This window comes from Suricata suricatta, chromosome 11 (genome assembly GCF_006229205.1).
Source record: "Suricata suricatta isolate VVHF042 chromosome 11, meerkat_22Aug2017_6uvM2_HiC, whole genome shotgun sequence".
Taxonomy (NCBI): Eukaryota; Metazoa; Chordata; class Mammalia; order Carnivora; family Herpestidae; genus Suricata; species Suricata suricatta.
The window spans coordinates 82,367,348-82,394,669 of NC_043710.1; the positions used below are offsets into that span (position 1 = coordinate 82,367,348).

Below are 27,322 nucleotides of genomic sequence, written 5' to 3' on the forward strand. Positions count from 1 at the left end.
GCATGGCATAAAGCATCAGGCCTTCTGGAACAGTCCCTCTTCTAACGCCACCCCAGCAGTCCCCAGTTTCAGGTAGATCCCTTTTTCTCTATAGCCCTCACATCACTCTGGATAAATACTGCCAAGTCCATCCTGTCCACGATTAGCTGTGAGTTCTTTCTGGCTCATAAACAGATGGAAACCTCCCCACACAAACATACACACTGTTGCATACACATGTACACATTGCATTAGAGCACGCAGACACAACATGTCTCAACAAAGAAATCTTAAATATACCACCTTCTCTCCCAGCATTGCACATGGAGAGAATTTCAACTAGGTTTGGATGTGGACTCCCCAGGGGATATGATGTCATCTGAGTGAAACTTTGGCTCAATTTTAACATGTGTTTATTAAGTGAAATGAAAAATAAATAAACAGGAGCATTTGATGATCTTATCCTCTCCATAATGGCAATGTGAGCTCTTAGTACAGGCAGCAAAACCAAGGATGCCATGTCAAGGGGTAATGGCCCTTACACAGACAGGTCAGACACAGAGACAGCATGACTTGGAGGGGCCAGCAGGCTGGGGAGCATGAAGATGTGACCTGGCAGGGCAGAGAACAATGGGTGACCCTGAGTGGTACCAAAGTATATGAGGGCCAAGAAAGAAGAGAAAGAAGAAAGGGATAGAAGGAAAATGCAGGTGAAGGAAAGAAGATTCAGGAAATTATTGGGATAAAGAGTATATAAAGCATACAGGCACAGTCCTGAGAACTCAAGTTCAACATGAAAAGCAGCGTGAGTGACAAGTGAGAGGATACTGGCTCAGGCAAGGGAATGATAAGCAGAGTAAAACAGAACAAAAGTAAAAAGAAACAATAAAATAAAAGATTAAAAAATAGGCTAAAGACAACAAAAAGTGCATGCAGGAATAAAAAGGAAATTGCTGGCAAGATCAAATGAAAAACTGCCTCAGAGACAAAGATGAGAAACAGCAAATAGGAGAGAAAATTGCCTATCATAGAAAGGAAGTTATGTGTCTATATCCACACTAACTCTACTGAACTGAGTAGGTGCTCACTGAAGCCAAGGTGGAGAATCCACCCATAATTTAAGCCTAGCTGAAGGTTAAAATACCAGCTATAAGATTTGTTTTGACATCACCTCCTCTTACCCCAGGGCAGTTCTGGGGAGGCAGAGGTAAGGAATGGTCTAGATAAGGATGGTGAGCCATGGAGGGTCTTTTGCCTTTGCTTTGTTCCCAGATACTCTCTTTTCAAAACTGACACCCAGTGAGCAGTCCTCCTGTATAGGGTCTGCTCTCCCCTAATTTGGGCCCATTATACCATTAAGAAAAATTTCCAAGCTCCTGTGATCTGGTTCCTGCCCAACTCTCAGGTCTCATCTCAGACCCCTCTCCTCCCTCGTTTGATGGCTCACCTGAAGGATGCTTTCACCTTCTCTGAATGTGTCATGTTTCCATTCACCTCTTAGCCTTTGTATATGCTCTTATCTATCTAGAAAAAGCTCTACTTTTCTCCTTTACATAATTAATCCTACTCAGCTCTCAACTAAAACAAAGCTTCCTTTTGGAAGTCCCCTGAGGTGCTCAGATGTTGGAGCCTCTCCAAGGGGCCACACAGACACAACATGTTTGAGTACCACAGCCATGGCACTTGATCTGACTCTGCCTGTTTCACAATGAACTGTACACTTCTTGAATAGCAACAGAAGAACTATGACTTCTCTTGTCATCCACTAGAATATTATTTCTTTGGAGACAAGTATCTGGTATTTGTGTTCTACCCTCAGAGTTCAGCATGATATGTGGCTCATAGTAGGAACTCAATGAATATTTGAATAGTGAATGAGGGAAGAAGGAAAAGATTTATGTGATAAATGCTTCTTTCTTCATCCAGCCTCTGAGCTGAAATGGTGTATTTGGTGGGAGAGAAAGTAATGACTCCATTTCAGCTCACCCTTGCTTGCTAGGCCAGTGGACTTCCTGCTCTTCTGAGTTCTATTGGCTATTCTTACCTACATTTCCCAGTACCATTAGCTATCACCTATATGGCTAAATTTATTCCAAATCCAAGGAAGACTTATAGCAAGAAAAACTCACTTATCATCTATATTAGTCAGGTTCTCTAGAGGGACAGTGTTAAGAGGACGTATATATCCATCTATATATAATAGGAATTATCTCATGCAATTATGGAAGGTGAGAAGTTTGATGATCTGCCATCTGCAAGCTGGAGGATAAGAAAAGCCAGCAGTGTAATCCAATTCTTGATTGAAGGCCTGAGAACCAGGACGGCCAAAGTCTGAGGGCAGGAGAAGATGGATATACCGGCTCAAGCAAAAAGCAAATTCACCTTTCCTCTAGCTTTTGTTATAATCAGGCCTTCAATGGATTGGAGGACCCATATCTAAATTGGCGAAGGAGATATGCTTTACTCAGTCTACTAATTAAGATATTGATCCCTTCTGGAAACACCCTCAGAGACATATCTAGAAATAATGTCTTTCCAACTCTCTGGGCATCACTGTGCCAAGTCACGTTGACACATAGAATGAACAATCACAAGTATACCCCTAGCAACTTGGCACCCATCCCATTTCCTTAAATCACAATTAATCTCTAAAATGAAGACAACATATAACAAGGTTATATAATCCACTTAGCATGATACAACTATACTGCATACAACTGAAGATGTACTAATCCCTTTCCTAGAAGATGAAGTAAAGTGCTTGAATGATGTTTGCTCTTCTCCTGATACCTGTTACTTAAATACTATGATGTAAAATTCACAAAAAGTCAATACATCTTATGCTACATGATAAGGGAATAAGAGGAAAGAAAACAAAGATGTTTGCTTAATATACACATATATACACACAAAAAGTCTAACAAAATAGAGGAAAGCTATTGAAATACTCAAGACAGAGTCCTCATTTCTATAACTGGTCATGTGCTTATAGTTGCTATTTATAACTACCTTCTTCTACTGACTACTCTGCATTCTCTTTGTTATAGGAAGCATCTCAGCTGCTGTTGGTTCTTGACCTCGCAGGGTAACAATCTTTTATTCCTGAAAGGTCTGAGCTCTGCAGTCTCTTAATCCTGCCTGGATTGGGTTGTTGGTTTCCCCTTAGCTTAGTCATAGAGCATGATAATATTAAGAAATGCCCTAAGGTATCTCTTGGATTCCCAACATACTCTTCTCTACCCCATTTCAAATTTCCCTTGGTAGTCAGGATCAATCACCCCCATCAGTACCATCATTTCCCTCCTTGTCTGTTGATTTAGAGGCCTGAGGAGCCCAAATTTGCCAGGTTGTGGTCTCAACTTCCAGGTCAATAGAATCATTGTTTCTCCTGTTGCAAGCTTTCCTTCCTTTGGAACTAAAGTCTCTAGACCAGCAGATCATAAAGTTTTGGGAACAGGAGGCAAACGTTTGGCTAGCGGGTCACTAGGAATGATAGTGAATAGTGCCAGTACCATTTCTACCACTTGATTCTAGGTCCCGTGAATTCTGGCTTTAGGGGAAATGGCCATCTGAGTTCCAGAAGAGGCTGAATATGCCTTAATTGAGTATTGAGCAGACTGAATTTGCCTAAAAAGAGAATAGAGAGGGCTGCAAATGTCTTAGAATATAGCAAGGAGAAACTATTTTAAAATAAAGTAGGGGAATATGGGGTAAGACTATAGTGACCCACTTAGGTGAATCACTCTTTATTATGACTCTGCTTCCTATTTTTTCATTTGAACAACAATATAGCATCAGGGAGATGAAAGATACACTCTAATTAGAAACAAAACAAACCCACTTGCCTGATTTGACACAATTCGTACTAATGAGCATAAACATAATTTAAGATTTTATATTTAAAAAATGTTCTCTGAGAGCCTGGGTGGCTCAGTCAGTTGAGGATCTGACTTTGGCTCGGGTCATGATCTCGTGGTTCATGGATTCAAGCTCCACATCCAGCTCTATGCTGACAGCTCAGAGCCTGGAGCCTGCTTCAGATTCTGTGTCTTCCTCTCTCTCTGCCCCTCCCCTGCTCACACTCTGTCTCTCTCTCTCTCTCTCTCTCTCTCTCTCTCTCTCTCTCTCTCTCTCTTTCTCTCTCTCTCTCAAAAATAAATAAACATTTAAAAAATGTTCTCAACTTACTTTTAGTTGCCTCTGGCTCTTGGCTCCACTGTGCCCTGACCTGTAACTCCCAAAGCTAGCTATACAAGGTTCTCCACCCACAACTCCACCTAAGCAATTCAGGTCCAATTGGTCTGAGGAAAGTCAACATTCTTCTTATTCCTTTTTTTCTAGGAAGTTCCTCAAGAGATTCTGAGGCAGACATCAAGGTGGGCTAACAGGCATTTTCTGATATCTCATGATTTGGTGTTCTCTGAATCTGCTATTCTATTTTCAAATATTTTCTCCTATTTAAAAGGTCCTTCTGGTGCTCGATTCTCTCCTATCCTGTCTTATTTTAAGCTTTCTTCATGGGCTGGTGTATATCTTATCTCATATTTGATGATCAGGCTTCATTTCAATAAGCTGAAAGCCATATTCCTAAAATTCCAAACTGAAACAAAACAATGTAAAGCCTTTTAGCTCCTATTTGTAAATACAGAAACCCAACACTTTACCAAAAATGAAAACATTAAGCTCCGTTTATTGTCAATTTTAACCAATCACACACTAAGAAGAATACATATGTCTCTCAGTTCCTTGCCTGTCTGTGTTATTCCTTCAGTCTGCACCACTAGCCTCTTCTTTACCTTGCAAAGAAAATCCACGTTGTTTTTAAAAAAATATATATTTATTTTTGAGAGAGAGAGAGAGACAGAATGGAGGAGGGGGCAGAAAGAGAGAGAAACACAGAATCCAAAGCAGGCTTCAGGCTCTGAGCTGTCAGCACAAGCCCAATGTGGGGCTTGAAGTCCTGAACTGTGAGATGCTTAACCAATTAAGCCATCCAGGCACCCCAGAAAATCCACCTTATTAAAGTTAGTTTGATGTCACCTGGTCTGAGAGTCATTTCGATAGAAATAACAAAAAAAGTTCAGACTTTCTCACTCAAGCAAAGAAACAGAATCAACGCTAGGGAAAAATAATAATGGAGAATGTTCACTTTATAGAAGGCCCCGGTTTTCAAGTTTTCATTCACATATGTATTCAATAGATACTGAGTACCTACTGTGTACCAAACCCTGTTCTAGGCACTTGTATACAACAGTGAATACGGCAGGTCCAACTCCCTGCCCTCGTGGAGCTTGTGCTTTCCTGAAGCAAAACAGACCACAGCTCTTAAACATGTAAACATTCATAATGTAATAGATGCAAACACACCAGGAAGGTCCTAGGAAATAAATGGGGGAAGTGGGGAGCTCTCTGTCATATACGTGGTCAGAGAGGCCTCTCCTGTATGGTGACCTTTGAGAAGAGAGCCCCAAGGGCTGCCTGGCATGGGTGCCAGCATAGGGAGCTACAAAGGCCCAGGCAGAGGTATATCCCTGATTCTAAGAATGTTAAGAAAGTAGGTTAACAGAGAGAGTTTTAGGAGCATAGGTCAGCGAGATGTTAGGGGCCACACAACATAGGACCTTTTGGGCCACAATAAGACTTTGGGTTCTAACTTGAGTGAGCTGGCAAGCAACTGGGAGGACTGATCAAAAGAAGGGCTGGATCTGTAAAGATGCCAGCAGAGCTGTACTTCCTCTGGATACTTTAGTGGGGAGTCTATTCTTTGCCTCTTCAAGCTTCTGCTGGTTGCTGACATTCCTAGGCTCATAGCCACATCCCTCATGACTTCAAGGCCAGCAACTTTGACTATCTGGTCCATCTTCACATTGCTTTCTCCCCTGCGTGTATATCAAATTCCTCTTTGCTTCCCTCCTTTAAGTATACATCTGACTACATTTAGGACCCAACTGGATAATCCAGAATCTCCTCCATATCTCAAACTCTTAACTTCCTCAAATCTGCAAAAGATGTCATCAAATAAGGTAACATTTAAAATTCCAAAGATTAGGGGTGCCTGGGTGGCTCAGTCAGTTAAGCGTCCAACTCGGCTCAGGCCATGATCTCACAGTTTGTCGGTTAGAGCCTCAGGTCAGGCTCTGTGCAGACAGCTCAGAGCTTGGACCCTGCTTCAGATTCTGTGTCCTCCTCTCTCTCTCCTCCTACCTCACTCATGCTCTGTTTCCCTCTGTATCAATAATAAATAAACAAAAACAATAAAATAAAATAAAATTCTGAGGATTAGAATCTGATACATTGGGGTGGCTGTTATTTAGTTTACCATGTCCAGTCCCAACACACAATGAATTGTTCTGCTTAATGATTAAAAAAAAAGAAGCATTACAGATCCACTCATTATCCAACCAGTAATGTCTGAGTCCCTATTAAGTTCAAGACTTTGGGGAGAAGGTGCAAAAGGAGATAGGTTTTTTCCCTCAGGAGGCTCACAGTCTACTGGCAAAACAGACATAGTCAAGGGATCACACAAACAAATGTCAAATTATAATTGTGCCAAGAAACTCAAAGCATAGCATGGCTCTGAATCCTGGGGGATGGGAGGAGTTAATACAAGACCAGCAGGTCTGAGAAAGCATCCCTAAGGAAGTGATGTTCAAGTTCATGCTTGAAGGATAAATAGGATTCACTGAGTGAAAAGAGAAAGAGAATGCAAGGCAGAGGAGAGGGAATGTAGAAAGAGCCCACGACCAGAAAGAACAAGACAAGTAAAATAAAACCAAATGAGCATGGAGAGGCAGGAGCACGATGTGAACCAGGAGTGGAGCAGACTCATCTCAGGGACCTGTAGGCCTTGACAAGAAAAAAATAACTTTCTTAGGTTATGTCCTTGAGGTAACATCCAATTCAGGTTTAAAAAGATCACTGTGGGGGCGCCTGGGTGGCTCAGTTGGTTAAGCCTCCAACTTTGGCTGAGGTCAGATCTCACGTTCCTGGGTTTGAGCCCTGCGTCAGGCTCCATGTTGACAGCTAGCTCAGAGCCCGGAGGCTGCTTCCCGTTCTGTGTCTCCTTCTCTCTCTGCTCCTCCCTCTCTCATGCTCTGTCTCTCTCTGTATCAAAAACATTAAAAAATTTTTAAAAAACCACTGTGCCTCTGAGTAGAGAAAGGGTGGGTGACGGAGAGCTGAATCGGTGTGTGCAGACTCACTAATTATTTTCCTTTCATAGCCAGACGTGAAATCTGTGTTGCCAAAGATTTCTCTTTGTGTGGCCTTCCCACCCACTCACAACCTGCTCCCAAGCTTGGGGAGGCACCTGGCTCTCAGTTCTCAGTCCAGGGATTCCTGTTAATGGCTCAGCCCCAGAAGCCCCTCCTTGCAAACTTTACCTGCTGTCCCCACTCCCACTATATCACCTGATGGGAGGGACTAATCTCTTTCATCTTTGTATCTATATCTCAACCTGTATTTCTGTACTTCACACATAGTGGTCTACATGTGCACAGAAGGGAAAAAAGAAAACCATAATGTCTAACCTGCCTTTCCCAGGGAAGGAAAAAAGTGCTAGGCTGACTTGAGATCTTAGAGTGTGGGGCAGCATTAGTATGAGAACCCCTCTTGAAGTCTAGATTCAGAGCACTATGAGGCCACAATAAAACAAGTCCAACTGAATTATGATTCCATCCATCCAAGGGGATGAGGGCAAGAGAGAACAGGAACATCACTAGGCCAGAAGGTCAGAATAGCAGGAACACTAGAGTTCAACAGACAGAATCAGGATGGGGAAAGGGGATGCAATCCAGGCAGGTTGTTGGGAAGGAAGACCCACACCAGCAACAGAACCTGGTACAAAAGGGTGGGTCTGTTTAAAGGAGTCAAAAAAAGACAAAGGGACACAAGAGCCTGGCAACATTTACTATTTATAAATAGTTACAAAAATGAAAATATTTAATATGAAAAATGGAATCTGGCATCCTTTTATTTGGTAACTTTCTCCAAATTACATTGTGTGATATATCAAGATATTCCTATAAAGTGTATCTAATCTGAAATAGATTAAAGAAGTAGGTCATTCCTCCAGGTACTTATTGTCAAGATTCAGACTGGAATCCAGAACTCCTAAATCCTGAAATTTCCTTCTTCCTTCTAAGCTATTCAATCCCCAACGGAGCCAACACCGGGTTCATTGTGCAGACTCCCAATTAATCACAGTAGAAAGCACTATTTGCCAAGTGAAAATCCTCTATTTTGAATTCTTAATCCCCCCACCAGCTGAGTTTACCACAAAGACATGAATACATAATTGAGACATAAAGAAAACATGCCACCAAATTAAACTGTCCTAATTTTAAATCAATAAATTCTTTCTCAAATAACATGAAATGAAGATCTCTCAAAAGAAAAACATTGTGCTCTGGCAACTCCAGGAGCATTTCACCACTGAGCCCATCTCCAGCAGAAGCCAATTAGATTTTTACCAACATCAGACACTAATTTACTGCAGATGATGTTCGACAGGAATAGAGGTGTTAAGATATATGCCAAGTGGTGACTCCTTAAAGCCTAAATTAGCCTGGACACATCTTAAAGTCTGAGACACCTTCATCTGCATGCAATGGGCTCTCAGGTATCAGTAAAAGAAGGCTGCTGGCAACGAGCCAGGCTCCCAGTTCCCAACGGTGTAGGCCCCTTCCTGCTCACCTTTATCCTTAGCAGCATCCTTACCCTCTCTGGTAATATCAAGTTGAAGGTAGAGCAAAGAGTCTTAGTGCCATGTTTTCTGTTTATTGTGTACATAGAAACATAGCTTAACTTTACTATGGAAAAAGAATCATTATTATAACTGCAATGTTTATACAACATACATTTAGTGTTTTAAAAACTGACTTGGTGGTAGAAGAGGTTTTGGCAATCTTTTCCCTTTGTATCTTTACCATGCAAGGGTCATAGAACTAGTTGGGTTCTAATAATAGAACTATATTATTTTCTTCTGATACTTCCACCTTCCTACCAAGCTTTATTGACCCTGGTGCTTGTGATTTTTCTATCCTACTGATAGATTTCTAGATATTGTCCTTTGCCAGAACAATCTAATGGAACTTCCTTGGGTAGAGAAGTGATGCCTTCTCTCCTGACCTAAAAATCCCTATTCACCATTAAGGAGGTTGATGAAATGTAACCATGTAGTTTTGCCTAGTCTTGCAGATAAATTCAATTACTCCCTCTCAGTGTATTGATAGCATTTATATTAATGATCATCCTAACCCCTGTTAACCTAGAAGAGAGCTATTTGTAACTGTAGGGGTGCCTTCTGCTAGACAGGGCAAGAGCTCTGAGTCAGTGTTCCCAGTGCCTGACTTCAAAATACTGGTAAAAGGAATTGAAAGGTTTCATTGACATCTCTCAATCTTACAACAGATGGACTGAGAGACATAGTCACCAACTTCTCCCCATGCCCTAAAAAGCTATATCTTTCTATTTTAGCAAAAACTAAAATATTCTCAGAGGCTTTTAAGTCTTTCCAGTACTTAAGAGTCCTCTGGCAACAGCCATGGTATTCAGAACACTGATGCTGGCCTTGATAACACTTTGTAATGCTGAAGCTGTTAGGAATGTTGTATGAGGGCTGTTTCTAACATATTTTGGAATTAGCCAGATCCACACCAGTGGGTCAGAAAATAATAAGGATACATCATGCAATTGCCAATTAAGATTATTTGTCTCAACGTCAGCTTGGATATACTACAGGTCGCTTCTCATGTGGAAATGAAGATATATAGGAATGTACTTTGAAAGGGCTACTTATTCAGATCTGATGTTTGCCCTTCCCTGCAAATAAAATGACTGCATGTCTTATTTGGAGGCTGCAGGGATATGTAAGTCCAGGAGGTATCCCAACCAATATACTGTTAGAATCTGAGGCAGCTCAGACTCACTGGGGATAACCATCTCAGGGATAAAAATTCTGTGGTCACTTAAAGACCCTCCTTTGGGAGCCCTAACTGCTTACCTGGAGGGATGTTGCATGACTCCTGTAAGTATCTTCTGTGAAGCAATAGGGTCAGGCTGCCTGAACTTTCTGCTTCCTTACAGCCATGACTAGTATGAATGGCTTGAACAGGGCAACCCTATTTTTATTTACTGTTGTGACCAGGAAACACCAGGAGGCAAATGTCAAGTTTTCCAAACAGCTTCCAAAAGGGGAGGGACCTCCCAGTAACACCATAAGGCACAGAAAATACCATTATTAAATCAATATGACTTTCAGTACAGCAATATTCTCAGATTTCTTTAGTCTAAGAGATTCTTCAGCCTATCCATTGTCAGTAACTGCATGGAGAAATTTAAGAACTCACCAGCTAGAACTGATATGCTTCATTTGCATGCTGTCTAAATTCTGTAAATCAATTTCAGGTAAAATGCCCTACTTCCTTGTCATTCTCTAGGGTGCTTTGAGGATCACTCTAATTTTGTAGTGGGATTTAATTTCCTGACTTTTTGAAAGTTCTGTCGAATTCAGATGCACAGTCTTATGATCAAACTGAATGTGCATATTCATCCATTTCAGGAAGAGGAAAGATAATTTGGAAAACAGTTTGGGATGGCAAATGTGACCTACTGTCACACAGGGCTATTGAAACCCAAAGAACACAGATGTACTCAGAAGGTGACTTCTGTTGATTCAGAACTGGATGGTGACGTTTCCCTCCAAAATGGGCTCAGCAATCTGCATTCTGAATGGAAATTAGTTGGTACAAAGGTCTTAACTCTATGGGATCCTTGTAGGTCCAGGAGGGTATGGTGCTTTCTAGGTGATGTGGCTTGAGAGACAGAAATCTTTGCTTTCAATGTAAGGATTACAGCACATTTTTTTCCCATTGAAATGTTGTGCTTCAATTTTCCTTTTGTACAGTTCAGAGTGGGGTGGGGAGACTACGGGGCATAGGTGTCCAGAAATTAAAAGTTATTGTTCCTGTTCCCTTAATCATAATAAAAAGTTTGGTTTGACAAGGTCAATTAATTATTCAGGTTTGGAAAGCAGCACAATTATACATATCAGGTGGGTAAGAGGAAAGGGCCCAGAAGAGGAAGATAATAAAAGGTAAATGAAAGGCTAGTACCGCCAAAGCTCTATTGTTTGCAAGTCACCTGCCTGTGCTATCTCCCTGACCTAGGCCCTTTCTCTCTGGAATTCCAATAACACAGGGAATTACAGCAACATCCTGGCTTCTTTCTCTCATTCCTGCCCCATTCCAGAGACATTAGCATTTCCTTCTTTTCATGAGCTTCAGAGATGTTTGACTCCAAAAGGCAGGTAATTAACTATCAAACAATAGCAGGGATTTTCAGATTAATTCTGCTTAGCAAGAAATTGGAAAACTCATTTACACCAAACAAAAGGGAGGGGGTGATTAGATGTTCCAATGACAAAAGAGAGACCTAGATAGGGCCTGGGAAACTGATAGAGACCAAAAGTTTTATTAATTATTATTATTTTTATTACTATTGCTATCCCTGGTTTATGAGCATTGTATGCTAACATTCACATCATGCAGATGTGTCTCTTAGTGAGATTAAAGTGCTTCAGGTGTACCACCCAGGCCTCTGTTGTGTGGGTGAGAAGGATCTTTGCTAATATTCTGCAAACCACCAGGGTAGCTGTGCTATGCCATCACGCAAGGGTGCTTGTGAGATGATGAGGCTTTGAGATGTCTTCCATATTCCCCTTAATTTAGCAAACAATTCAGTTTCATAAAGTGTTTTATTCACTCTGTGCTCTCCATGATTTGGTCTCTTCCAAATAACTATAGAAACGGAGGTGGAGATATTTTAGATACCCTGAGAAGCAGCAGGTTCCAGAGAGAAAAAGGGTTAAAATATGCAGCTAGACTCCAGAAACAGCCACTTATTAATTACATTCACAAAGCAGAACACCCTAAGGTCAAGGGATGGAAATCATTAGACCCAAATTTCAATAAACTTTAAAATGGATCTCTCTCACGCTGGCCTAAAAAATTGTGTTCTGGCTGCCTAAGTGGGTGTGAAATATATGTGGGTGGTATTTCTTACTTTTCACAAACTCCTATTGAATGGATGATTCAAGGCATCTTAAAATTAAGAAGTCCAAAGATCTTATGTGCTCCACAACACAACATGATGCTTTTACCACATGAGAGTTTTCATGAGTTAGTATCAACCTGTCCCAGAGGACTCAGATAAAATCTCAAAGTCCTGGCACACTCCCCCTACCAATTCCCACATGTAACCAACCCCCAAATTCTGTTTATTTTCATCTGGATATATTTTCAGACTCTGAACTTTCTTCTCTGCCCTGGCTAACAGAGGAACTCCAGTCCTGCTCTTTCTCATAAATCTCTCTTGTCTTTAAAAGACCTCTGTCTTTCCCTACTTCCATCTTCTCATCTTCTCTCTAAAATCCCATTCTCTTTTCCATACCACAACTGGCCTCTCAAGTCAAAGAAACCCACCTTGCATTTATATGTACTGGCCCATAATGGTGCTCACATATAACACTGCCCAAAAGAACTTTCTAAGATGATAGAATATTCTTTCTTTTTCTATACTATTTAATAGAGCAGCCACTGGTCATACCTGGCTACTGAAGCACCTGAGGTGGCTACTGTGCTGAAGAAATAAATTTTATTTTATTTTTTCTTTCCATAATATTTTATTGTCAAACTGTTTTCCATACAACACCCAGTGCTCTTCCCCTTAAGTGCCCTCCACCATCACCACCACCTCTTTTCCCCACTCCCCCTTCCCCTTCAACCCTCAGTTCATTCTCAGCATTCAATAGTCTCTCAAGTTTTGCATCCCTCTCTCTCCCTCCTCCGCTCCCCCTGGTTCTCCATTAGGTCTCTGAAGAAATAAATTTTAAATTTTATTTGGTCTTAACTCATTTCATATTAAATAGCCACTGTGGTAAGTATATACTTAGCTCAGTTCTCCTGTTCCCTCCCCCATCTCACCATTAACCCCTGCTGCTTTTTCCATCATCCTTCCCCCCTGCTGCCCCTTAGAGCCACTTTCTTAGTCAAAGTTGTCCCTTATTCTTGGCTTGCCTAGAAGATTTGCCCCACAAGGTCACCTGGGTTCTCTGCATACAGCCAGGAACCTGCTCCTTTCTTCATGTTGACCTTAGACAATGCAAATCAAAAGAACCATTACCTTTTTAATGCAGACTGGTCTAACATTCTGGACCACGGGGGCTGAGATCTCTGCGGTTTGACACTCACCCTTACCCTGCTGGTGCTTCCTAAGGCTCCACTTAATAGTTGTTCCTCCAACTCCCTAAACTGCAGGGAACCTCCTCTGTAGCCCAGGCTAGACTGACCCAGGTCATATTCTAGCTGCTTGACCAGCCTGGCCAGGACCTTCAGAAAATATTCCCAGTCCCAACAGCGTAGGGAAGATTTTGGAGCATTTAGGTAGCCCCAGAGCTGTATTTTATTTGTTTTTTTTTTTTTTATTATTTGTTTTGAGAAAGAGAGCAGGGGAAGGGCAGAGCGAGAGGGAGAGAGAGACAGAATCCCTAGCAGGCTCTGCACTGTGGGCATGGTGCCTGATGTTGGACTCGAACTCACAAACCATGAGATCATGACCTGAGCTGAAATCAAGAGTTGGATACTTAACCAATTGAGCCACCCAGGTGCCCCCTCCCTAGAGCTATCATTTAAAGAAAACTAAAACAAATCAAAAAAGGAAGATACCATTCAACAGCAATAGACAGAAGAGATAAGCCCATTAAAGAAAAAGGAAAGGATCTAAGCATTTCCCTTTTTCCTTTACCACAAGAATATGCAATGCTATACACAGATTCAATAACTATCCTCAGGCACACATCTAGAACTTGCCACCAATGAAAGGTTGTCCTGAGGACCAGATGTGCTCAGCTGAAGTTCTGGCAAACATCAACAAAAAAAAGGATACCAGGCCTTCACCTCTGCTCTTGAGCTGAGACAGACCAGTGCTTAGCAGCCCAGGGAAATCTGGCTGCCACGTAAAAAGAGCACTCTGATATCTGTATAGGTCATTTCTGAATTCTATTAAAATATATAATCAGATAACATGGGGGGTAAAAGAATCCACAGTGCAGGTGTTGCCAGGAGTGTCTGGAGCAGGTTGGTACCCCAGAAGCATTCACCCAACAGCAGCTATACTTCTAGAAACTGAATTCTTGGGGATGACTTGGGCAAATATCACAGAAGTCCATCTCCACCCTAATGGTAATTAACTCTTCAAAGGCAGCTTTTTGTCTATCGATGTGTGCTAAGTGGTCTGCCAAGGCAATAGGAACCAGAGTTGTTTCTCAGTGATTGTTTACTGTATGAATGAATGAAAGTCATAAGTGCGTAGCAAAGGGCTGAAGTTCTGATGCTCAGGCACTTGCAAAGGTGGCATCATGGCTATCAGGAGGAACTCAAGAGATCCAGAACAAAGAACTGGCGGGGTACAATAGGTATTTGACAATAAGAGGAAAGACATAATCCCAGACTTTAAACAGCTCACATGATACTATGAAAATGCCATTACCTACCTTCTGTGTGGATTTATTTTTATGTGAACCTGACGGCATATACGTAAGTACACACACTCATGGGCAGACTATCAGTTCAGTTATTCCTGCTGCTGCTAGCTTGTGTGTGTGTGGGTGTATGTGTGTGTCTGTGTGTATCTGTGAGTGTTTAATGATTGTAATACCATTCTGAAAATTTAATATGTCTGACTTTCACTCCGGCAGTGTTCAGTTCAGGGTTGAATAGCAACTTCAACAAAATCCAGACAGTCAGCTCCTGCTAGGGGAATTAGGGTTTATGTTCAGTACAATAAATGATCCCAAGATAAATATATTTCTTTTTTTAATCCTGGATGGTGATGTATCCTCTTTCCAATACAGAAACAGGGGAGTCTGGCTCTATTTAGTTTGTCTGATTGCTTTTAAGAAGGGGGGACAGGTTGGCTCTGAAAAACCATGGTCCACTATTCATTAAAGTGTCAATAATGCTCAGCCCAGGCATATCGACAGGGGATTAGCTTGGGCTGAGTCTGTGTACAAGACCAATGCCTTTTTCAACCTAGCTTGTTTCCAGATCAATACACCCATCAGCATTCGAAAATTAGCCCAAGATGAGATTCCAATACTTGAGGTGGTGTGTCATGCTAAGAGGCCACCTAGCCAAGTCACAGATGTAAACACCTAGCTGGGGATTAGACATTTTCTATTAGCGTGGACAAGAGTGAAGATTGATGTAGACCCCCTCATCTCACCTCTCCTATGTCTCCACCCCTACATGCACTCTACTTTCTGTCTTTGAGCCTGTATAAGACCTCTGGACTGTAATTCTAGCCATTTGCTTCAACAAGTATTTATTAAATGTGCATTTTGGATAAGGCACTATCCTTAGGGCAAAAGTGTGGGTATGGATGTGTTGGGGGGAGAGGGAGAGCTTTAGAATAACAAATGACAAAACATGGTCCTTATTTTCAAAGAGGTTTCAGCTTTTTTCACTACTCTTTCCATTTTCCAGGTCCATAAAGGTCCTGCTCTCTAAAGCAAATGTCTTACTAGCAGGCATTTCTTTATTTCTCTTGCCATTGCTGGGCATCCTGCTCTTGATGATACATGTGTGCAGGTGGGGTTACAAGAGGAGCATGGTTTCAGGGAGGGGTTTCAGAAGCACCCCTTGGCAGAGATTACGGATGGTGGCACTGGAGCAGTTGCCAGACTTCCTCATCAAATGTGATTCTCAAACTATTTTTTTTGCCAACTATCCACATAATAAAAATGTATTTTATATTAAAAACTTACACACCCTGAAACAAAATATTATATAATGATACTTATTCTGGTGTTTGTAATACACTGATGCCTTCTATGCAATTCCACTTCCTTTAAAGAAAAAATGCTGTTTGCATCCAGCAGTTTGAAAAAGATTCATTTGGAGAACCAATAATAGGAACAGCCATCGCAATTTCTTTTTAGAAGAGTGAGAAAACTCATTAAGAACAACGTGATGTGGCCAAGCTCTGCCCCTGGCAGGAGGGCAGCCACTGCCCAGGGCCGATACCACAGTGCCCTTGGGTGATCGAGAGTCTCATGCCGACTCTCCTCGCCTCGCTCTTCACCTGCATGCGGCCGCAGCCTGGGATGGGCAGTCTCCTGCCGTTTTACATCTACTGTCCCATCATTCCTCCAGCTCCTTTGCATTCTTCCTTCTCCAGCCACTTTTCTGCCCTTGTTTCCCTGGCCAACCATCCAACAAGTCCTTCCCCTTTCCTGGGCTCCCTGACAAGGAGGGTGGCCGGAGGCCCCTCCCCAAGAGGAGCTCTTGCCCTGGATGCCATTCAGCTATATGGAGGGAACTGGGAATCAGGCTGGGGAAGAAACCCCAGCAGAGGGACCAGGCTCCACTGCTCAGGGCTTAAGCATCTGAAATCATAGAATGAGGTATTTGGTTCACTGTGAAAGAATTCAAAAAGCTAAAATGTAATATGAGTATTTAAAAAATATATTAATAATGAGGCACTTGGGTGGCTCAGTCAGTTAGGATCCAACTTCAGCTCAGGTCATGATCTCATGGTTTGTGGGTTAGAGTCCCGTGTCAGACTCTGTGCTAACAGCTCAGAGCCTGGAACCCACTTCAGATTCTCTGTCTCTGTCTCTGTCTGTCCATCTGTCTGTCTGTCTGTCTCTCTCTCTGTATCTCTCTATATCTCTCTCAAAAATAAGTAAACATTAAATTTTTTAATAAAAATATATTAATAGCTAACACTTTAACAGCACTGTAGGCCTGCTTAAAAGTGTTATGTAAAATGTAACCCTCAGCAAGCTCCTCACAACGTTGACTCCATTTTACAGAAGGAAACCCCGAAGTCCAGTTAGTAACTTGATCCAAGTCTCACAGCCATTAAGAGACCAAGTCTAGTTCCGAGTTCTTACTCCCTAATTAGGAACCATCCACCACAGTAGAGTGTCATGTGAATGCCCAGGGTCAGTTCTGCTTCCTGGGAAATAGGTAAGCATCATTCCCAGGGCCTTTAAAAACTCATCCAGAGCAGAACCAAGAGAGATGCAAAAACAGAACAGAGACATAGGCATCAAAAGCTGAGGGTTAGGGGTACAGAAAGAGGGGGCTGGAACTTGGGGTGTCACCAAACATAGTGAATCAGATGCAGGTTATTAAAAGGGAGATGTGACATTGGAAACCCAGGGCTGGGAGATGACAGATACAAGCAAGCTGGAAACAATGGAGGTAGCTATGAAGGACACATCTCAGGTGGGCATTCAGAGCATCTGTGATGGGCTCTGCTTTCTTTAAAGGCTGTGTGAGGGTATGGTGCATGTGGAGTGCCAGAAGAGCTAAATCACTTGTCTTAAAGCAAGCCTAGAACTGGATGGAACCTAAAATAATAAAACAAAAAACAAAACAAAACAAAACAAAACAAATAAACAAAAGAAAAACTTAATAGAAGAAAAAAGCCAAGGAAAGCAATAATTAGAAGATAATTTTCTGAGAAAATATATTATTAGAACAAAAGCAAAAAAATAATCCTGGTCCTATTCAACACTAAAACCTTTTTTTTTTTTTCCAAAAGTTATCTTCTACCAGCAAAATGACAGTTTTCCTGTTGTCCTGGCTGGATTGAACAAACCGAACACATCTCTGCTGAGGATCACAGAAAAAGTGTTCAACACAGGCTGTCCCAGCCACCCACCCAGGTCATCTAGCCAAGCACCGCCTACCTTGCACAATGAGGTGGACCCTCGAGGTCTTTGGGTGGTTGTCCGTCTGCACAGAGCACGTGTATGGGCCCTCGTCATACACATCCACATTCTGGATTTCGATGCTGTACTGGGTTTGGGTGTTGCTCAGGAGGACCACGCGTGGGTCCAGACACCACTTGTCATTCCCAGCGTAGAGGATGGTGCTGCGGTTTAGCCAGGCCACCCGGGTGACCCGGTTGTCAATTGTGCACCTGGAGGGAAGACCAGATGGGTAAGTTCAGGGACTAGAGAGAAAATAAGAACCATCACGTATACATTTCTTGCTTGATTTGTCATGGTTGGCACTTTCTGGGACTGGGAAGCAGAGGTCTTATCAGATTATAGTCTTAGAACACTATCTGAGACTTCTGGGGCTTGAGCAGTCCAGGGCTTCTTAAACCTCCCACGCTCAAGCCTACTTCAATAGTCATTATTATTCAGTAGTTACAACTGGAGGCATCCTCCACCCCCAGAATGGCTAGGTCCTTGGAACACCATCAGCTTGCCCTTTGCTCAAGGATTCCCAAGACGTAGGCACTTGGGGAGTTCTAAGTAGTCATCCAATACTTATAACAACCCTATGAGCAAGATTCTGTTGGTAAAAGGAATGGAAGAACAAAAAAACTCAATATTTCTCCCAAGTCACAGAGATAAAATGTGCCAGATCAGAGACCCATATTTTGACTCCTAAACATCTCAGAATAGTGAATTCTAACGGAAGGCTTCTGAAGTCACAACTAAATATGGACCACCACCATTGCCATTCATCTTCATTATACCCAGGGGCAGAAATGTTCAATTACTGTGAGACTAAAGACATTTTCTAAAATCTCAAAACTGTTTGCACATGTAAAAATAGATTTTGTCTTTTTATTTTTGCATCTGGAGTCCCCAAATTGTGGAAGCTCCCTTCTCTTTCCTACACTTTCAAATTTCCAGCTTCTCTCGCCAAGTCCTAATCACGTCTCTCTGTCTGTATTCATTTTCCTCTGTCAATACACCAAGTATGTTCCACGGCCTTAGGCGAAATTCACAAACAGTGTCCTGATCCTAAATATAATGCTGGAAATAGCAATGTAGCTCAGTGTGTATAATGATGCTTCAAATTTATATATTCTTTTTCAGTGAACAAAATGCTTTTACATCCACACTGTCTCTTTTGATTCTTGCAGCAAATCTGTGAAGCAGAGGATCTTACCCATTCTCTACTTTAAGGATCACCATTTGGAATGGTCTGGTGACTTGCCCAGGTTAGAAAGCTAGGAAGTGAAAAACCTCTCAGATGCGTGGTCTAATTTCTGGTCCTGTGGGCTCATCATAATGTTCAAATGAAGGGGAAGTTCAGTGGGGAGGGATGATTGCTTCCACTGAATTCTCAAAAAAAAAAAAAAAAAAAACCCTAAGAACTGCCACTGAGCACACCAGCTTCCCCAGGTGGTCCTCTCAAGATGAGATATCCTGTGCTGTGCATCCTTTCCGCATATACTTGTGTAAATGTCACAGGATCATTGCAGGGCCACTCAGGAACAGGTGGGGAGTCTTGCTGAAAGTGCCTGTGGGAAAAGCTGCTCAACTAGAAACACCTTTGCTCTGGTGTCCAGCAAGTTCTGTGCTGTTCATTGTGTTTTATGGACAATGCAGGATGGAAATAGTGGAAGACCTTACTTACCAGGGAAGACCAAAGGAGTGTTTCTGGAAGTGGACATGGGCCACTTGCATCAGAATTCCATGAGGGGTTTGTTACAGGTTTTTAGTCTCCTCCTACCCTACTAATCCAGGCTTTGGGCATCCAGAAATGAGAATTCGAACAACATTCCAGTTGGGTCATATCCCTACCAAAGTTTGAAAAACACTGGTATGGAGCCATGTGTCCAGGACTGGCTACATAATTTGGGGGGCTCAGTACAAAATGAAAACGTAGAGCTCTTTGTTCAAGAATTAGTAATGATTTCAGGACATTGAGAGCAGAGCATTTAACCACATGCATGGTTCCTCTGAGTGCAGGATTCTGCGAATAAATACATACCCCAAGTTGATCTCAGACTTTATTACATTTACTTTTACATTTAATATTACATTTATTACTTACAACAATTCTTGGGATCTTATTAAAATGCACGTTCTGATTTGGTAGGTCTGGGAAGGGGTGGTCCTGAGAATCTGCACTTTCAGTAGGCTCCCAAGTGATGCCAATGCTGATGGCTCCAGAGCATTTCTTAAGTAGCATAAATCTAGTGGTAAAACATATGTACACTAGGGTTAGGAAAGCATTCAGCTAGCACTTCATTATGTGAAAGTGTGGTCAGAAAACCAGCAGATTATCATCCCTTGGAAGCGTGGTAGAAATGCAGAGACTCTGCCTCTCCCACCTCCCATCCCACGCTCAGATGCAGTGAATGAGAACGTGCCTTTTAGTAAGATAAGGCCTGTGAAGTTTGGGTTGATCTAGAGTGTACTTCAAGACTTCCTTTGGCTTTGATGACAATACCCAGAATACTCTGAGAGTGAATGAGATGTGGAAAAGTATGGCCAACAAAGGAGGCGCCTTATGCCATCCCCTCCCTTAGGTTCCCTGCAGACATTCCTGATGTTCTTCCTCTCAGGATGCCGCCCCTGAAATGTGGATTTTGGAACCATAGTGTTTTAAAATCTCTGAAGAACAACACACTCCACAGTGATACACCAGGATGTTATTTGTCTTAATTACTTTAAGGATGGTCCTTGCTCTACAGTTTTCTTAGATCCAAAGCAGAGAAACAGAAATTCATATTCATGGCTAATATTTATTGAACACATATTATTGTACACTCGGTACTATGGAAGCCTATTATGTAGACTACTTTATAATCTCAAAAACCCGGTAGGTTCACTTACTAATGCTGGTTTACAGATGGGGTTGAATTAAAAAATATCCAGATTGGAAAAACAACAACAACAACACCTGAGTTGAGTAGAATCACAGTGGTATTAAGCTGCAGATCCAGAATTCAGACTCAGTTTTATTTTATTTCATTTCAAATTCAGTGTTCTTGAATGTCGTCATAAGCCCTCCCAAATGCCCTATATAACATTTAAATTCAACTTGCATCAGAATCAGCAGCAAGCCCTGATAAAGTTTGGATTGCTGGGTCCCTCCCTGGTCTGGAGACCACATTCTGAAATCCATTAATTTAGACATCTGGTTTCTGGTGAAATGAGAGCTGCAGAGCGAGTAGGCACTAGGAAATGACCCTTGTTTGAAACTGTTTTCCATTACTTTAGAGGAGAGAACTTCTTTGTAACCAATCTGTTCTGGAAAGTCAGAAGCAGAGTCCCAGTTAGTTCCTCCTCCAGCAGCTGAAATTCTGATCAACAACCTCTGCACAGCTTGAATAACTGTTCTTGATGCCCACAGTGGGGGCATCTCACAGCCTCTCTGAGATAAATCTGAGAGGACGATCATGGGCTTCCCGTGAGTGTCTAATTATTGGAAATTGATTGAAATGAAGCAATCTCACTGCACTGCACCGTGCGTACAGGGCCAAAGATGTTCATTTGCAGATACGCTTATGCTCTGAACACAGCCAATTTTCAGCATGGTTATGCGGCCCCTGTGACATAGAACACTGAAAAGCTGGCAGAGCTTCCGCTGCGGTTTTGGGCACATCCAAGGTCATGTTTAGATGTCCAAACTGCCACTGCTGGGTATCAGTCTTGCTGAGTCTCCCCGGCATTAATGCTGGCTTCTGCAGAGATGGATCACAAAGGTAACTTGGCAGCAAACTACTGTCACTTCCTCAGACCTGTCCCCATCTATCTGTCTCATTTATTGAATCTCCACAACAATGCGGAGGAGACAACTCTTCCCCCACCCCCCAAAAAAAGCAACCATAATTGCTCCCTCAGCCAGAGTGCTCTGGTTGGTGGGGATTTGGTAGAAGACTGGGGTAAATTCCATCAACAGGCTCTCTTTTTGGCAGAGATGGTCCTTTACAAAGTCCTACAAAATGATTCTTCAAACACATCATATTTCATGTCCTTCAGGAAGGTGATTAACCAATGACTAAATGGGGGCAAGGAAGGCTTCAAACTCAACTCTCCCGAATCCAGGCAAGTACAGATGGCAACGACCATTTGTATTAGGAAATAGTCACAGGTCAGGATGAGACAGTCCAGGAAGGGAGATGCAGAGACAGAAATAGTTTAAAGTACCCTGCCTAAACCTTGATATCCTCTCTCTTTTCACCCTGCATTCTTGAGATATGCTAAGCTCCCAAACCAAGCATCCTTTCCACCCATCCTTCCAGACATGCAAAGAGAAATAATATCTATAGACCTAAGCCTTCTGGATGGGGCCCTGGAACTCCCAATTCTCCAACTCTGAACATCAATCTCTCAGTTATGAAATCTGACTTCCAGCATCAATGCCACCATAACTTACTTCCATCCTCCAGCCCTCTGGCCAGTGCATCAGCAGTCAGTGTTTGTGTGAATGGCCTTCCTCTTCCACCAGGCTTGTGAACCTCCTGGCCTCCCATGGACAGTCCATGGCTTGACCTATGTGATATCCTGGCAGAATCCAAACATACAGACAGACAGAGCCTAGGAGAGATGCTTGTTTATCATTTCACTGATGAGCAACAGTGCCTTTTGGAGTCTGTATGTCTATCTGTACCCTGTTCCTTTCCTTGGAATTTTTTTTTCTTCTCAAAAAAAGCAGACCTGGTCCATTTGAATACATATAATCCAGGGTTTGTGGCCTGGAGGGATTGGAAATGTATTTTCTTTGATGCAAAGGTTCATGTATAGTTGAGCAGAAGATCAGCCATACATGCCCACACTGGACCTTGTATCTGAGCACAGTGTATGTCAGAGAAAGCTGTCACACCTGTCATTTTCTGTAGTTGCAACAATTGTGCCAAAGCTCCAAAAAGGCAGCCCACTATGTCTTTAATCTCTTGCTTATGAACAGTGGTTTTATTCTGCTTGCTGCATTTATACATTGAGGAATAGCAAACAATAATTAAGCAAGTCCAGGATGAGGGGCTGTAGAGATAAAATCAAAAAAGTATGGATTTGGGGTATCAAGCTACTTTTGGATCTGTAAGGAAATGAGAAAGAAAGAGAGGCAGACAGTGAGTGTGTGTCTAGAAATTGCAAGAAAAATAGAGTGAAAGTATCTGCTTGTAATCTTCTAAGGACAGACAAAGAGAGCATTGAAATAAAGAGAAGGATTATTGAAGAAAGAGAGAAAACTCCAGGCTTGGCCTTTCTTAAACACACCAGCCTGAAGATCTGAGGAAATAATGGATCCAGACAGTGGGTAATCCAACCATTCCTTCTATCAAATGACCCTTTAACTGCTTTTGAAAAGCAACACGTCTCAAGCAACGCTTGAGACTACAGTGAAATAAGAGCTTCCGCCCTTCACAGGACCTGGTCACAATCTCTTCTTATTGCACAGAAATGTTCCAGCTGCCCCTAAGTTTGATTTCTCAGAGCTTTTGGATTGTGCCCCACCCTCCCTACAAACTTCACAGTGAATCATTACAATGTGGATGGCTGGAAAATACTGACACCCAGCCCCATGGAGTTGGCATGTATATCTTCCAGATCTGTTCCTGGGAGAAAACCAACAGGCAAAGTAAGATGCTTTAGCACCGACCTGCTGAAAATTCAGACATCACTGGTACCGTAGCCTTTTATTGTAGGAGAAGACTCCCTTAGTGGGGTTGCTCATTTTGACCCTACTAGAGTCTAAATTCATGTTGATATTTATAAAACTGTCTTGGATTATAGAGAGACAAAAACACGGAACTTAACACTCAGTTCACACTGGCCTTGAATCCCTCAACTACTATTGTTTTGTGTTTAACACTGAAAAGAAAAACAGATGTGTGCTATAAAATCTTTCTTAGTTATGAAAGTGACAACACTGCCCATTCCTAGGTAAAAGCAGAAGTCCTAGAATAGAAGGAGAAGGATCAGAAACCCAGTTTGCACATGCTGCCCTGAGAGCCCACACTGCTGGTAGGTAGCTGTGATCTGAGGGAGGATGGGAAGAGCCATGAGAACAGGCTCTGAAGTCAGACTGCTAGAATCAAAGTCCCTGCTCTGTGCTTGCTGCCTCTCAATAAGTTTCATTTCACTCATCTGCAATGGAAATAACATTTCCTCCTGCATGGGGTTAATGACAAGATTAAATGGACCCATGCATCTAAATGCATTGCTTTGCACTTAGAAACTCAACCAACAATGCGATTATACAATCTGTTACATACACTGCTTTCTCATCTTCCATGTAAATGTTGTATCACTGATTAGAAGGTAAGTTCTTGAAAGCAAGGACCACACTTTATTTTTCTCATGTGACTCTCCACAACATTGTATTGAGTACAAAGTAAGCATTCAATAAATAACTGTTGACTGATTAATTTTTGTTTAAAATCTCCCACCTATCAAAGATCTCGTCAGATGTAAAAGATCATTGAACCTGTGTCCAGGAAAGGCCCAGGTTATGAGGATAACTGCTCTGCCTGTGATTTATAATGCATTTATAATGCAAAATGTACACACGATACAGTGGAGTCCTTCCAGTTCACTAATGTCTTGAAGATGAATCCAGATGGCTTGGCTTTGTGGACTTCCAAGAAGTGTTCCCCATAAGCACCCCTATCCATCTGCCCTTCCTGTCCAAGTCAGTGGAAGTAGCATCATCTCAAAACAAACTGCTAAGTGAGGTGGGCCATGACCTGTCTGAAATGAATGGTACAACATTTTGATTTGTGCCAGTGATGAAAACCCAATGCAAACTCAAATACTGAAGAAGGGTTGGAACTGCTCAGCAGGTTTATCACATTTGTAAACCATAGCTTCCACAAGCAATTTCCTTACTTGACAACTGTCACATGCATGCAGCACTATGGGCCATGAGTCATCTTGATCATGTCATACAACCACAGATGAAAGCAACTGAGCCTTTTTCCCCTAGGTGACCAAAGCCAGGTATCCAAAAGGTTATTATTATTTTATTACTATTGTGGTTCGTGGGAATCATGGTTCGTGGGATCAAGCCCTGCATCAGGTTCCATGCTGTCAGTGAGGTCAGTGAGGAGCCTGTTTGGGAATATCTCTCTCTCCCTCTCTCTGTCCTCTCAAACTTGTTCTCTCTTTCTAAAAATAAAAAATAAATAAAAAATTAAAAATCCTGGTATGTTTGTATAAGTTTGGAGATTTGGACTGGATGGGGTCTGTGGCTTTGGTAGAAGAGAACAGTTAACGGAGATGAAGCCACTGAGTAAGTGCACTGCCATTTCTGGGTCACCTACATCAACCACAGACTGATCTTTCCTCCAGCTTCCCATTAGGTTTTGGCTGATGGGAAGCATTGGCAGGAGGTAGGGTATAGGAGAGGGCCTGCCACAGGCTGTCAATTCCCTCTGTCAAAGATGATAGCTCCTAGCCAGTGGGCCCCTCCCCGCAGCCCCCTCTCTCTGGTGGGATCTATGCCCTCCTCCTTTTTAATCCCCTCAGCCCTACAGGTGTTAATGATGCCCTCCTGTACTAGCCTTAAGGTCTTGACTATCCCTGTAGTGTTCCTACACCTTGGCTCCACCTCTATAAATAGCCACTTTATTAAACTCTCCTTAAATTACTCAATTTGAGTATGCCATCTTTTTTCTTACGTGCAGGAACTCTGACTTTTGCAGGTGGATTGTACAGTATGCTGTGTGAATTTTTTTTTTTTTTACTGTATCCTGAAGTCAAGAAGAACCAGAGAATAAAACTGATGAACTTTGCAGTGGCTACCTCAAAAATTATCAATGGCTAGAAAAGCTGCCAGACTTGAGCTTGTCTCTTGTCTTCCAATGGGTGGTCTTTCCTGGCATGGAAATGACTGGGAAGAAGAAACCCACTGTTTTTATCCTGTTCTTTGTCTCCAATTCTGCTCCTTATCAGTTGCTCCATGGAAAGCCCACACCCAAAATGGGGCTTCATCCTGGAGAAGCTGGGCCCAGACTGGCAGCATATAAGTAGAAAGCACACTACTGATTATTATCCGTTCAGACACTTTTTACAATGACACTGGGAGGGCCAGGACTCATTCAGGTGAACTGGGATGGATGATACATATTAGACCCTTGGTGTCCTGCTGGAAAAGGGGTTTGGAAGTACCTACCTCCTCACTAGCTCAGGGCCTGGAGTGGCTAAGAAAGATGTACCAGTCCCACAGGCCTTGTGCCTAGGAGTTAGCCTCAGGTGAAGTCAGTGTGGCTCTGGGACTAGTTCCAACTCCAATTCCTTCTTTTGACAACTCTAAATCCCTCCCCCAGACCTGGATCTTGTCTCTAGTGCCTCTCCCATCATTGGTGAAGACTGCCTATAGTTAGAACTTAAAAACTGCCAAGATGAGAAGAACCCAATGGACTAAAAGGACAAAACTACATGCTAGACCAATCACAGCTGACATTTTCCCTCCTGCCAAGGAGCATGTCTGACACCCAGGCAATTCTGACCAGCCGGCAGATGAGCTGCCTTTCTACCTGGTCCTCACCTCGGAGACTCTGTACACACATGACCCCGTGTCAGGGAGGAAGGAGTCAGAATGAAAGCAATCCAGAACAAGGACATACCTCTTCTTTTCCTCCTCTAGGGTAGAAGAGACAGTCTCAAACTCCCATGGCACACAGAAGGAAGAATAGGCCAATGAGAATTCTAGCATGACAAAGAGCTTCTGGGTTGGAGGGGCCTCCTCTGTTTCCTCACTACATGACCTAGGCCACACATTATTTCCCCTCTTGGTGATACCACTGTGTCTCAAATTACTGCCCAGGGCTCCCATGGGAGTCAGGACCAGTAGTAAGCAGGCTGGCTTCTTCCCAGGTTATGAAGTGCCATTTCCACCACCTGAGAAGCTGAGACCAAGCTGGAACAGAAGAACAGAACTAATTCGGAGTTACACGCGGGAGCAGCTGCAAGGCTCCTCCTCCATTTGTGCATCCTCTGCTGGCCTGTGAAGAGAAAGGGTCCCCAGGCTCCAGAAAGCCAGCGTTCACTACAACAAGGAAATGTAAAAATAATTAATTGGAGAGGAGCTAATTGGACCTCTCCAGACAGTTAATCTATGTGATGTGATACCTTGGGGGGCAGGACGTATCCCCCAGAAAGAGGAAAGCTCCCAGTGGAAAGATCAGTCTTGGCTGGGCCTTCTGCCACTTGGAATCCTCAATCCCCCAGTGGAAGACCTCACCATTTGCATATTTTCTGTCAGATTTCTTTCTTTGTTAAAAAGCCTCCTTTTTAGTGGAGTACCAATCTCTTACACTGGTTTGCTGTTAAAGGTATCCCTGGATTGGTGTCAGGTCCATCCCTCCCCTCTTGCGTTCACCATCAGAAAACAGAAGCTGGTCTCTCAAAAATAAATAAACATTTTAAAAAAAGAAAGGAAAAGAAAAGAAAACAGAAGCTGGCTACAGGGAGGAGCCCAGAGAGGGCTACCGGGGTGCAGGGAGAAGGCTGCAGTCATTCTCATGTACTCAAGGACTGTGGGAAGCCTTAAAAGTACCTTTCCTCGGCCAGGAAAAA

The 27,322-nt window shown here is 42.5% G+C and overlaps 1 protein-coding gene across 5 annotated transcripts in view; it reads right to left on the reverse strand.

The window, feature by feature from the left end:
* Positions 1 to 27,322, reverse strand: part of NTM (neurotrimin) — a 938,616-nt gene that overhangs the window by 151,322 nt on the left and 759,972 nt on the right. For all 5 annotated transcript variants that reach the window (XM_029956913.1, XM_029956914.1, XM_029956916.1 and 2 more), the window contains one exon: positions 17,738 to 17,970. In XM_029956913.1, the coding sequence (XP_029812773.1) occupies positions 17,738 to 17,970 (233 nt within the window). The remainder of the gene's footprint in view (positions 1 to 17,737; positions 17,971 to 27,322) is intronic.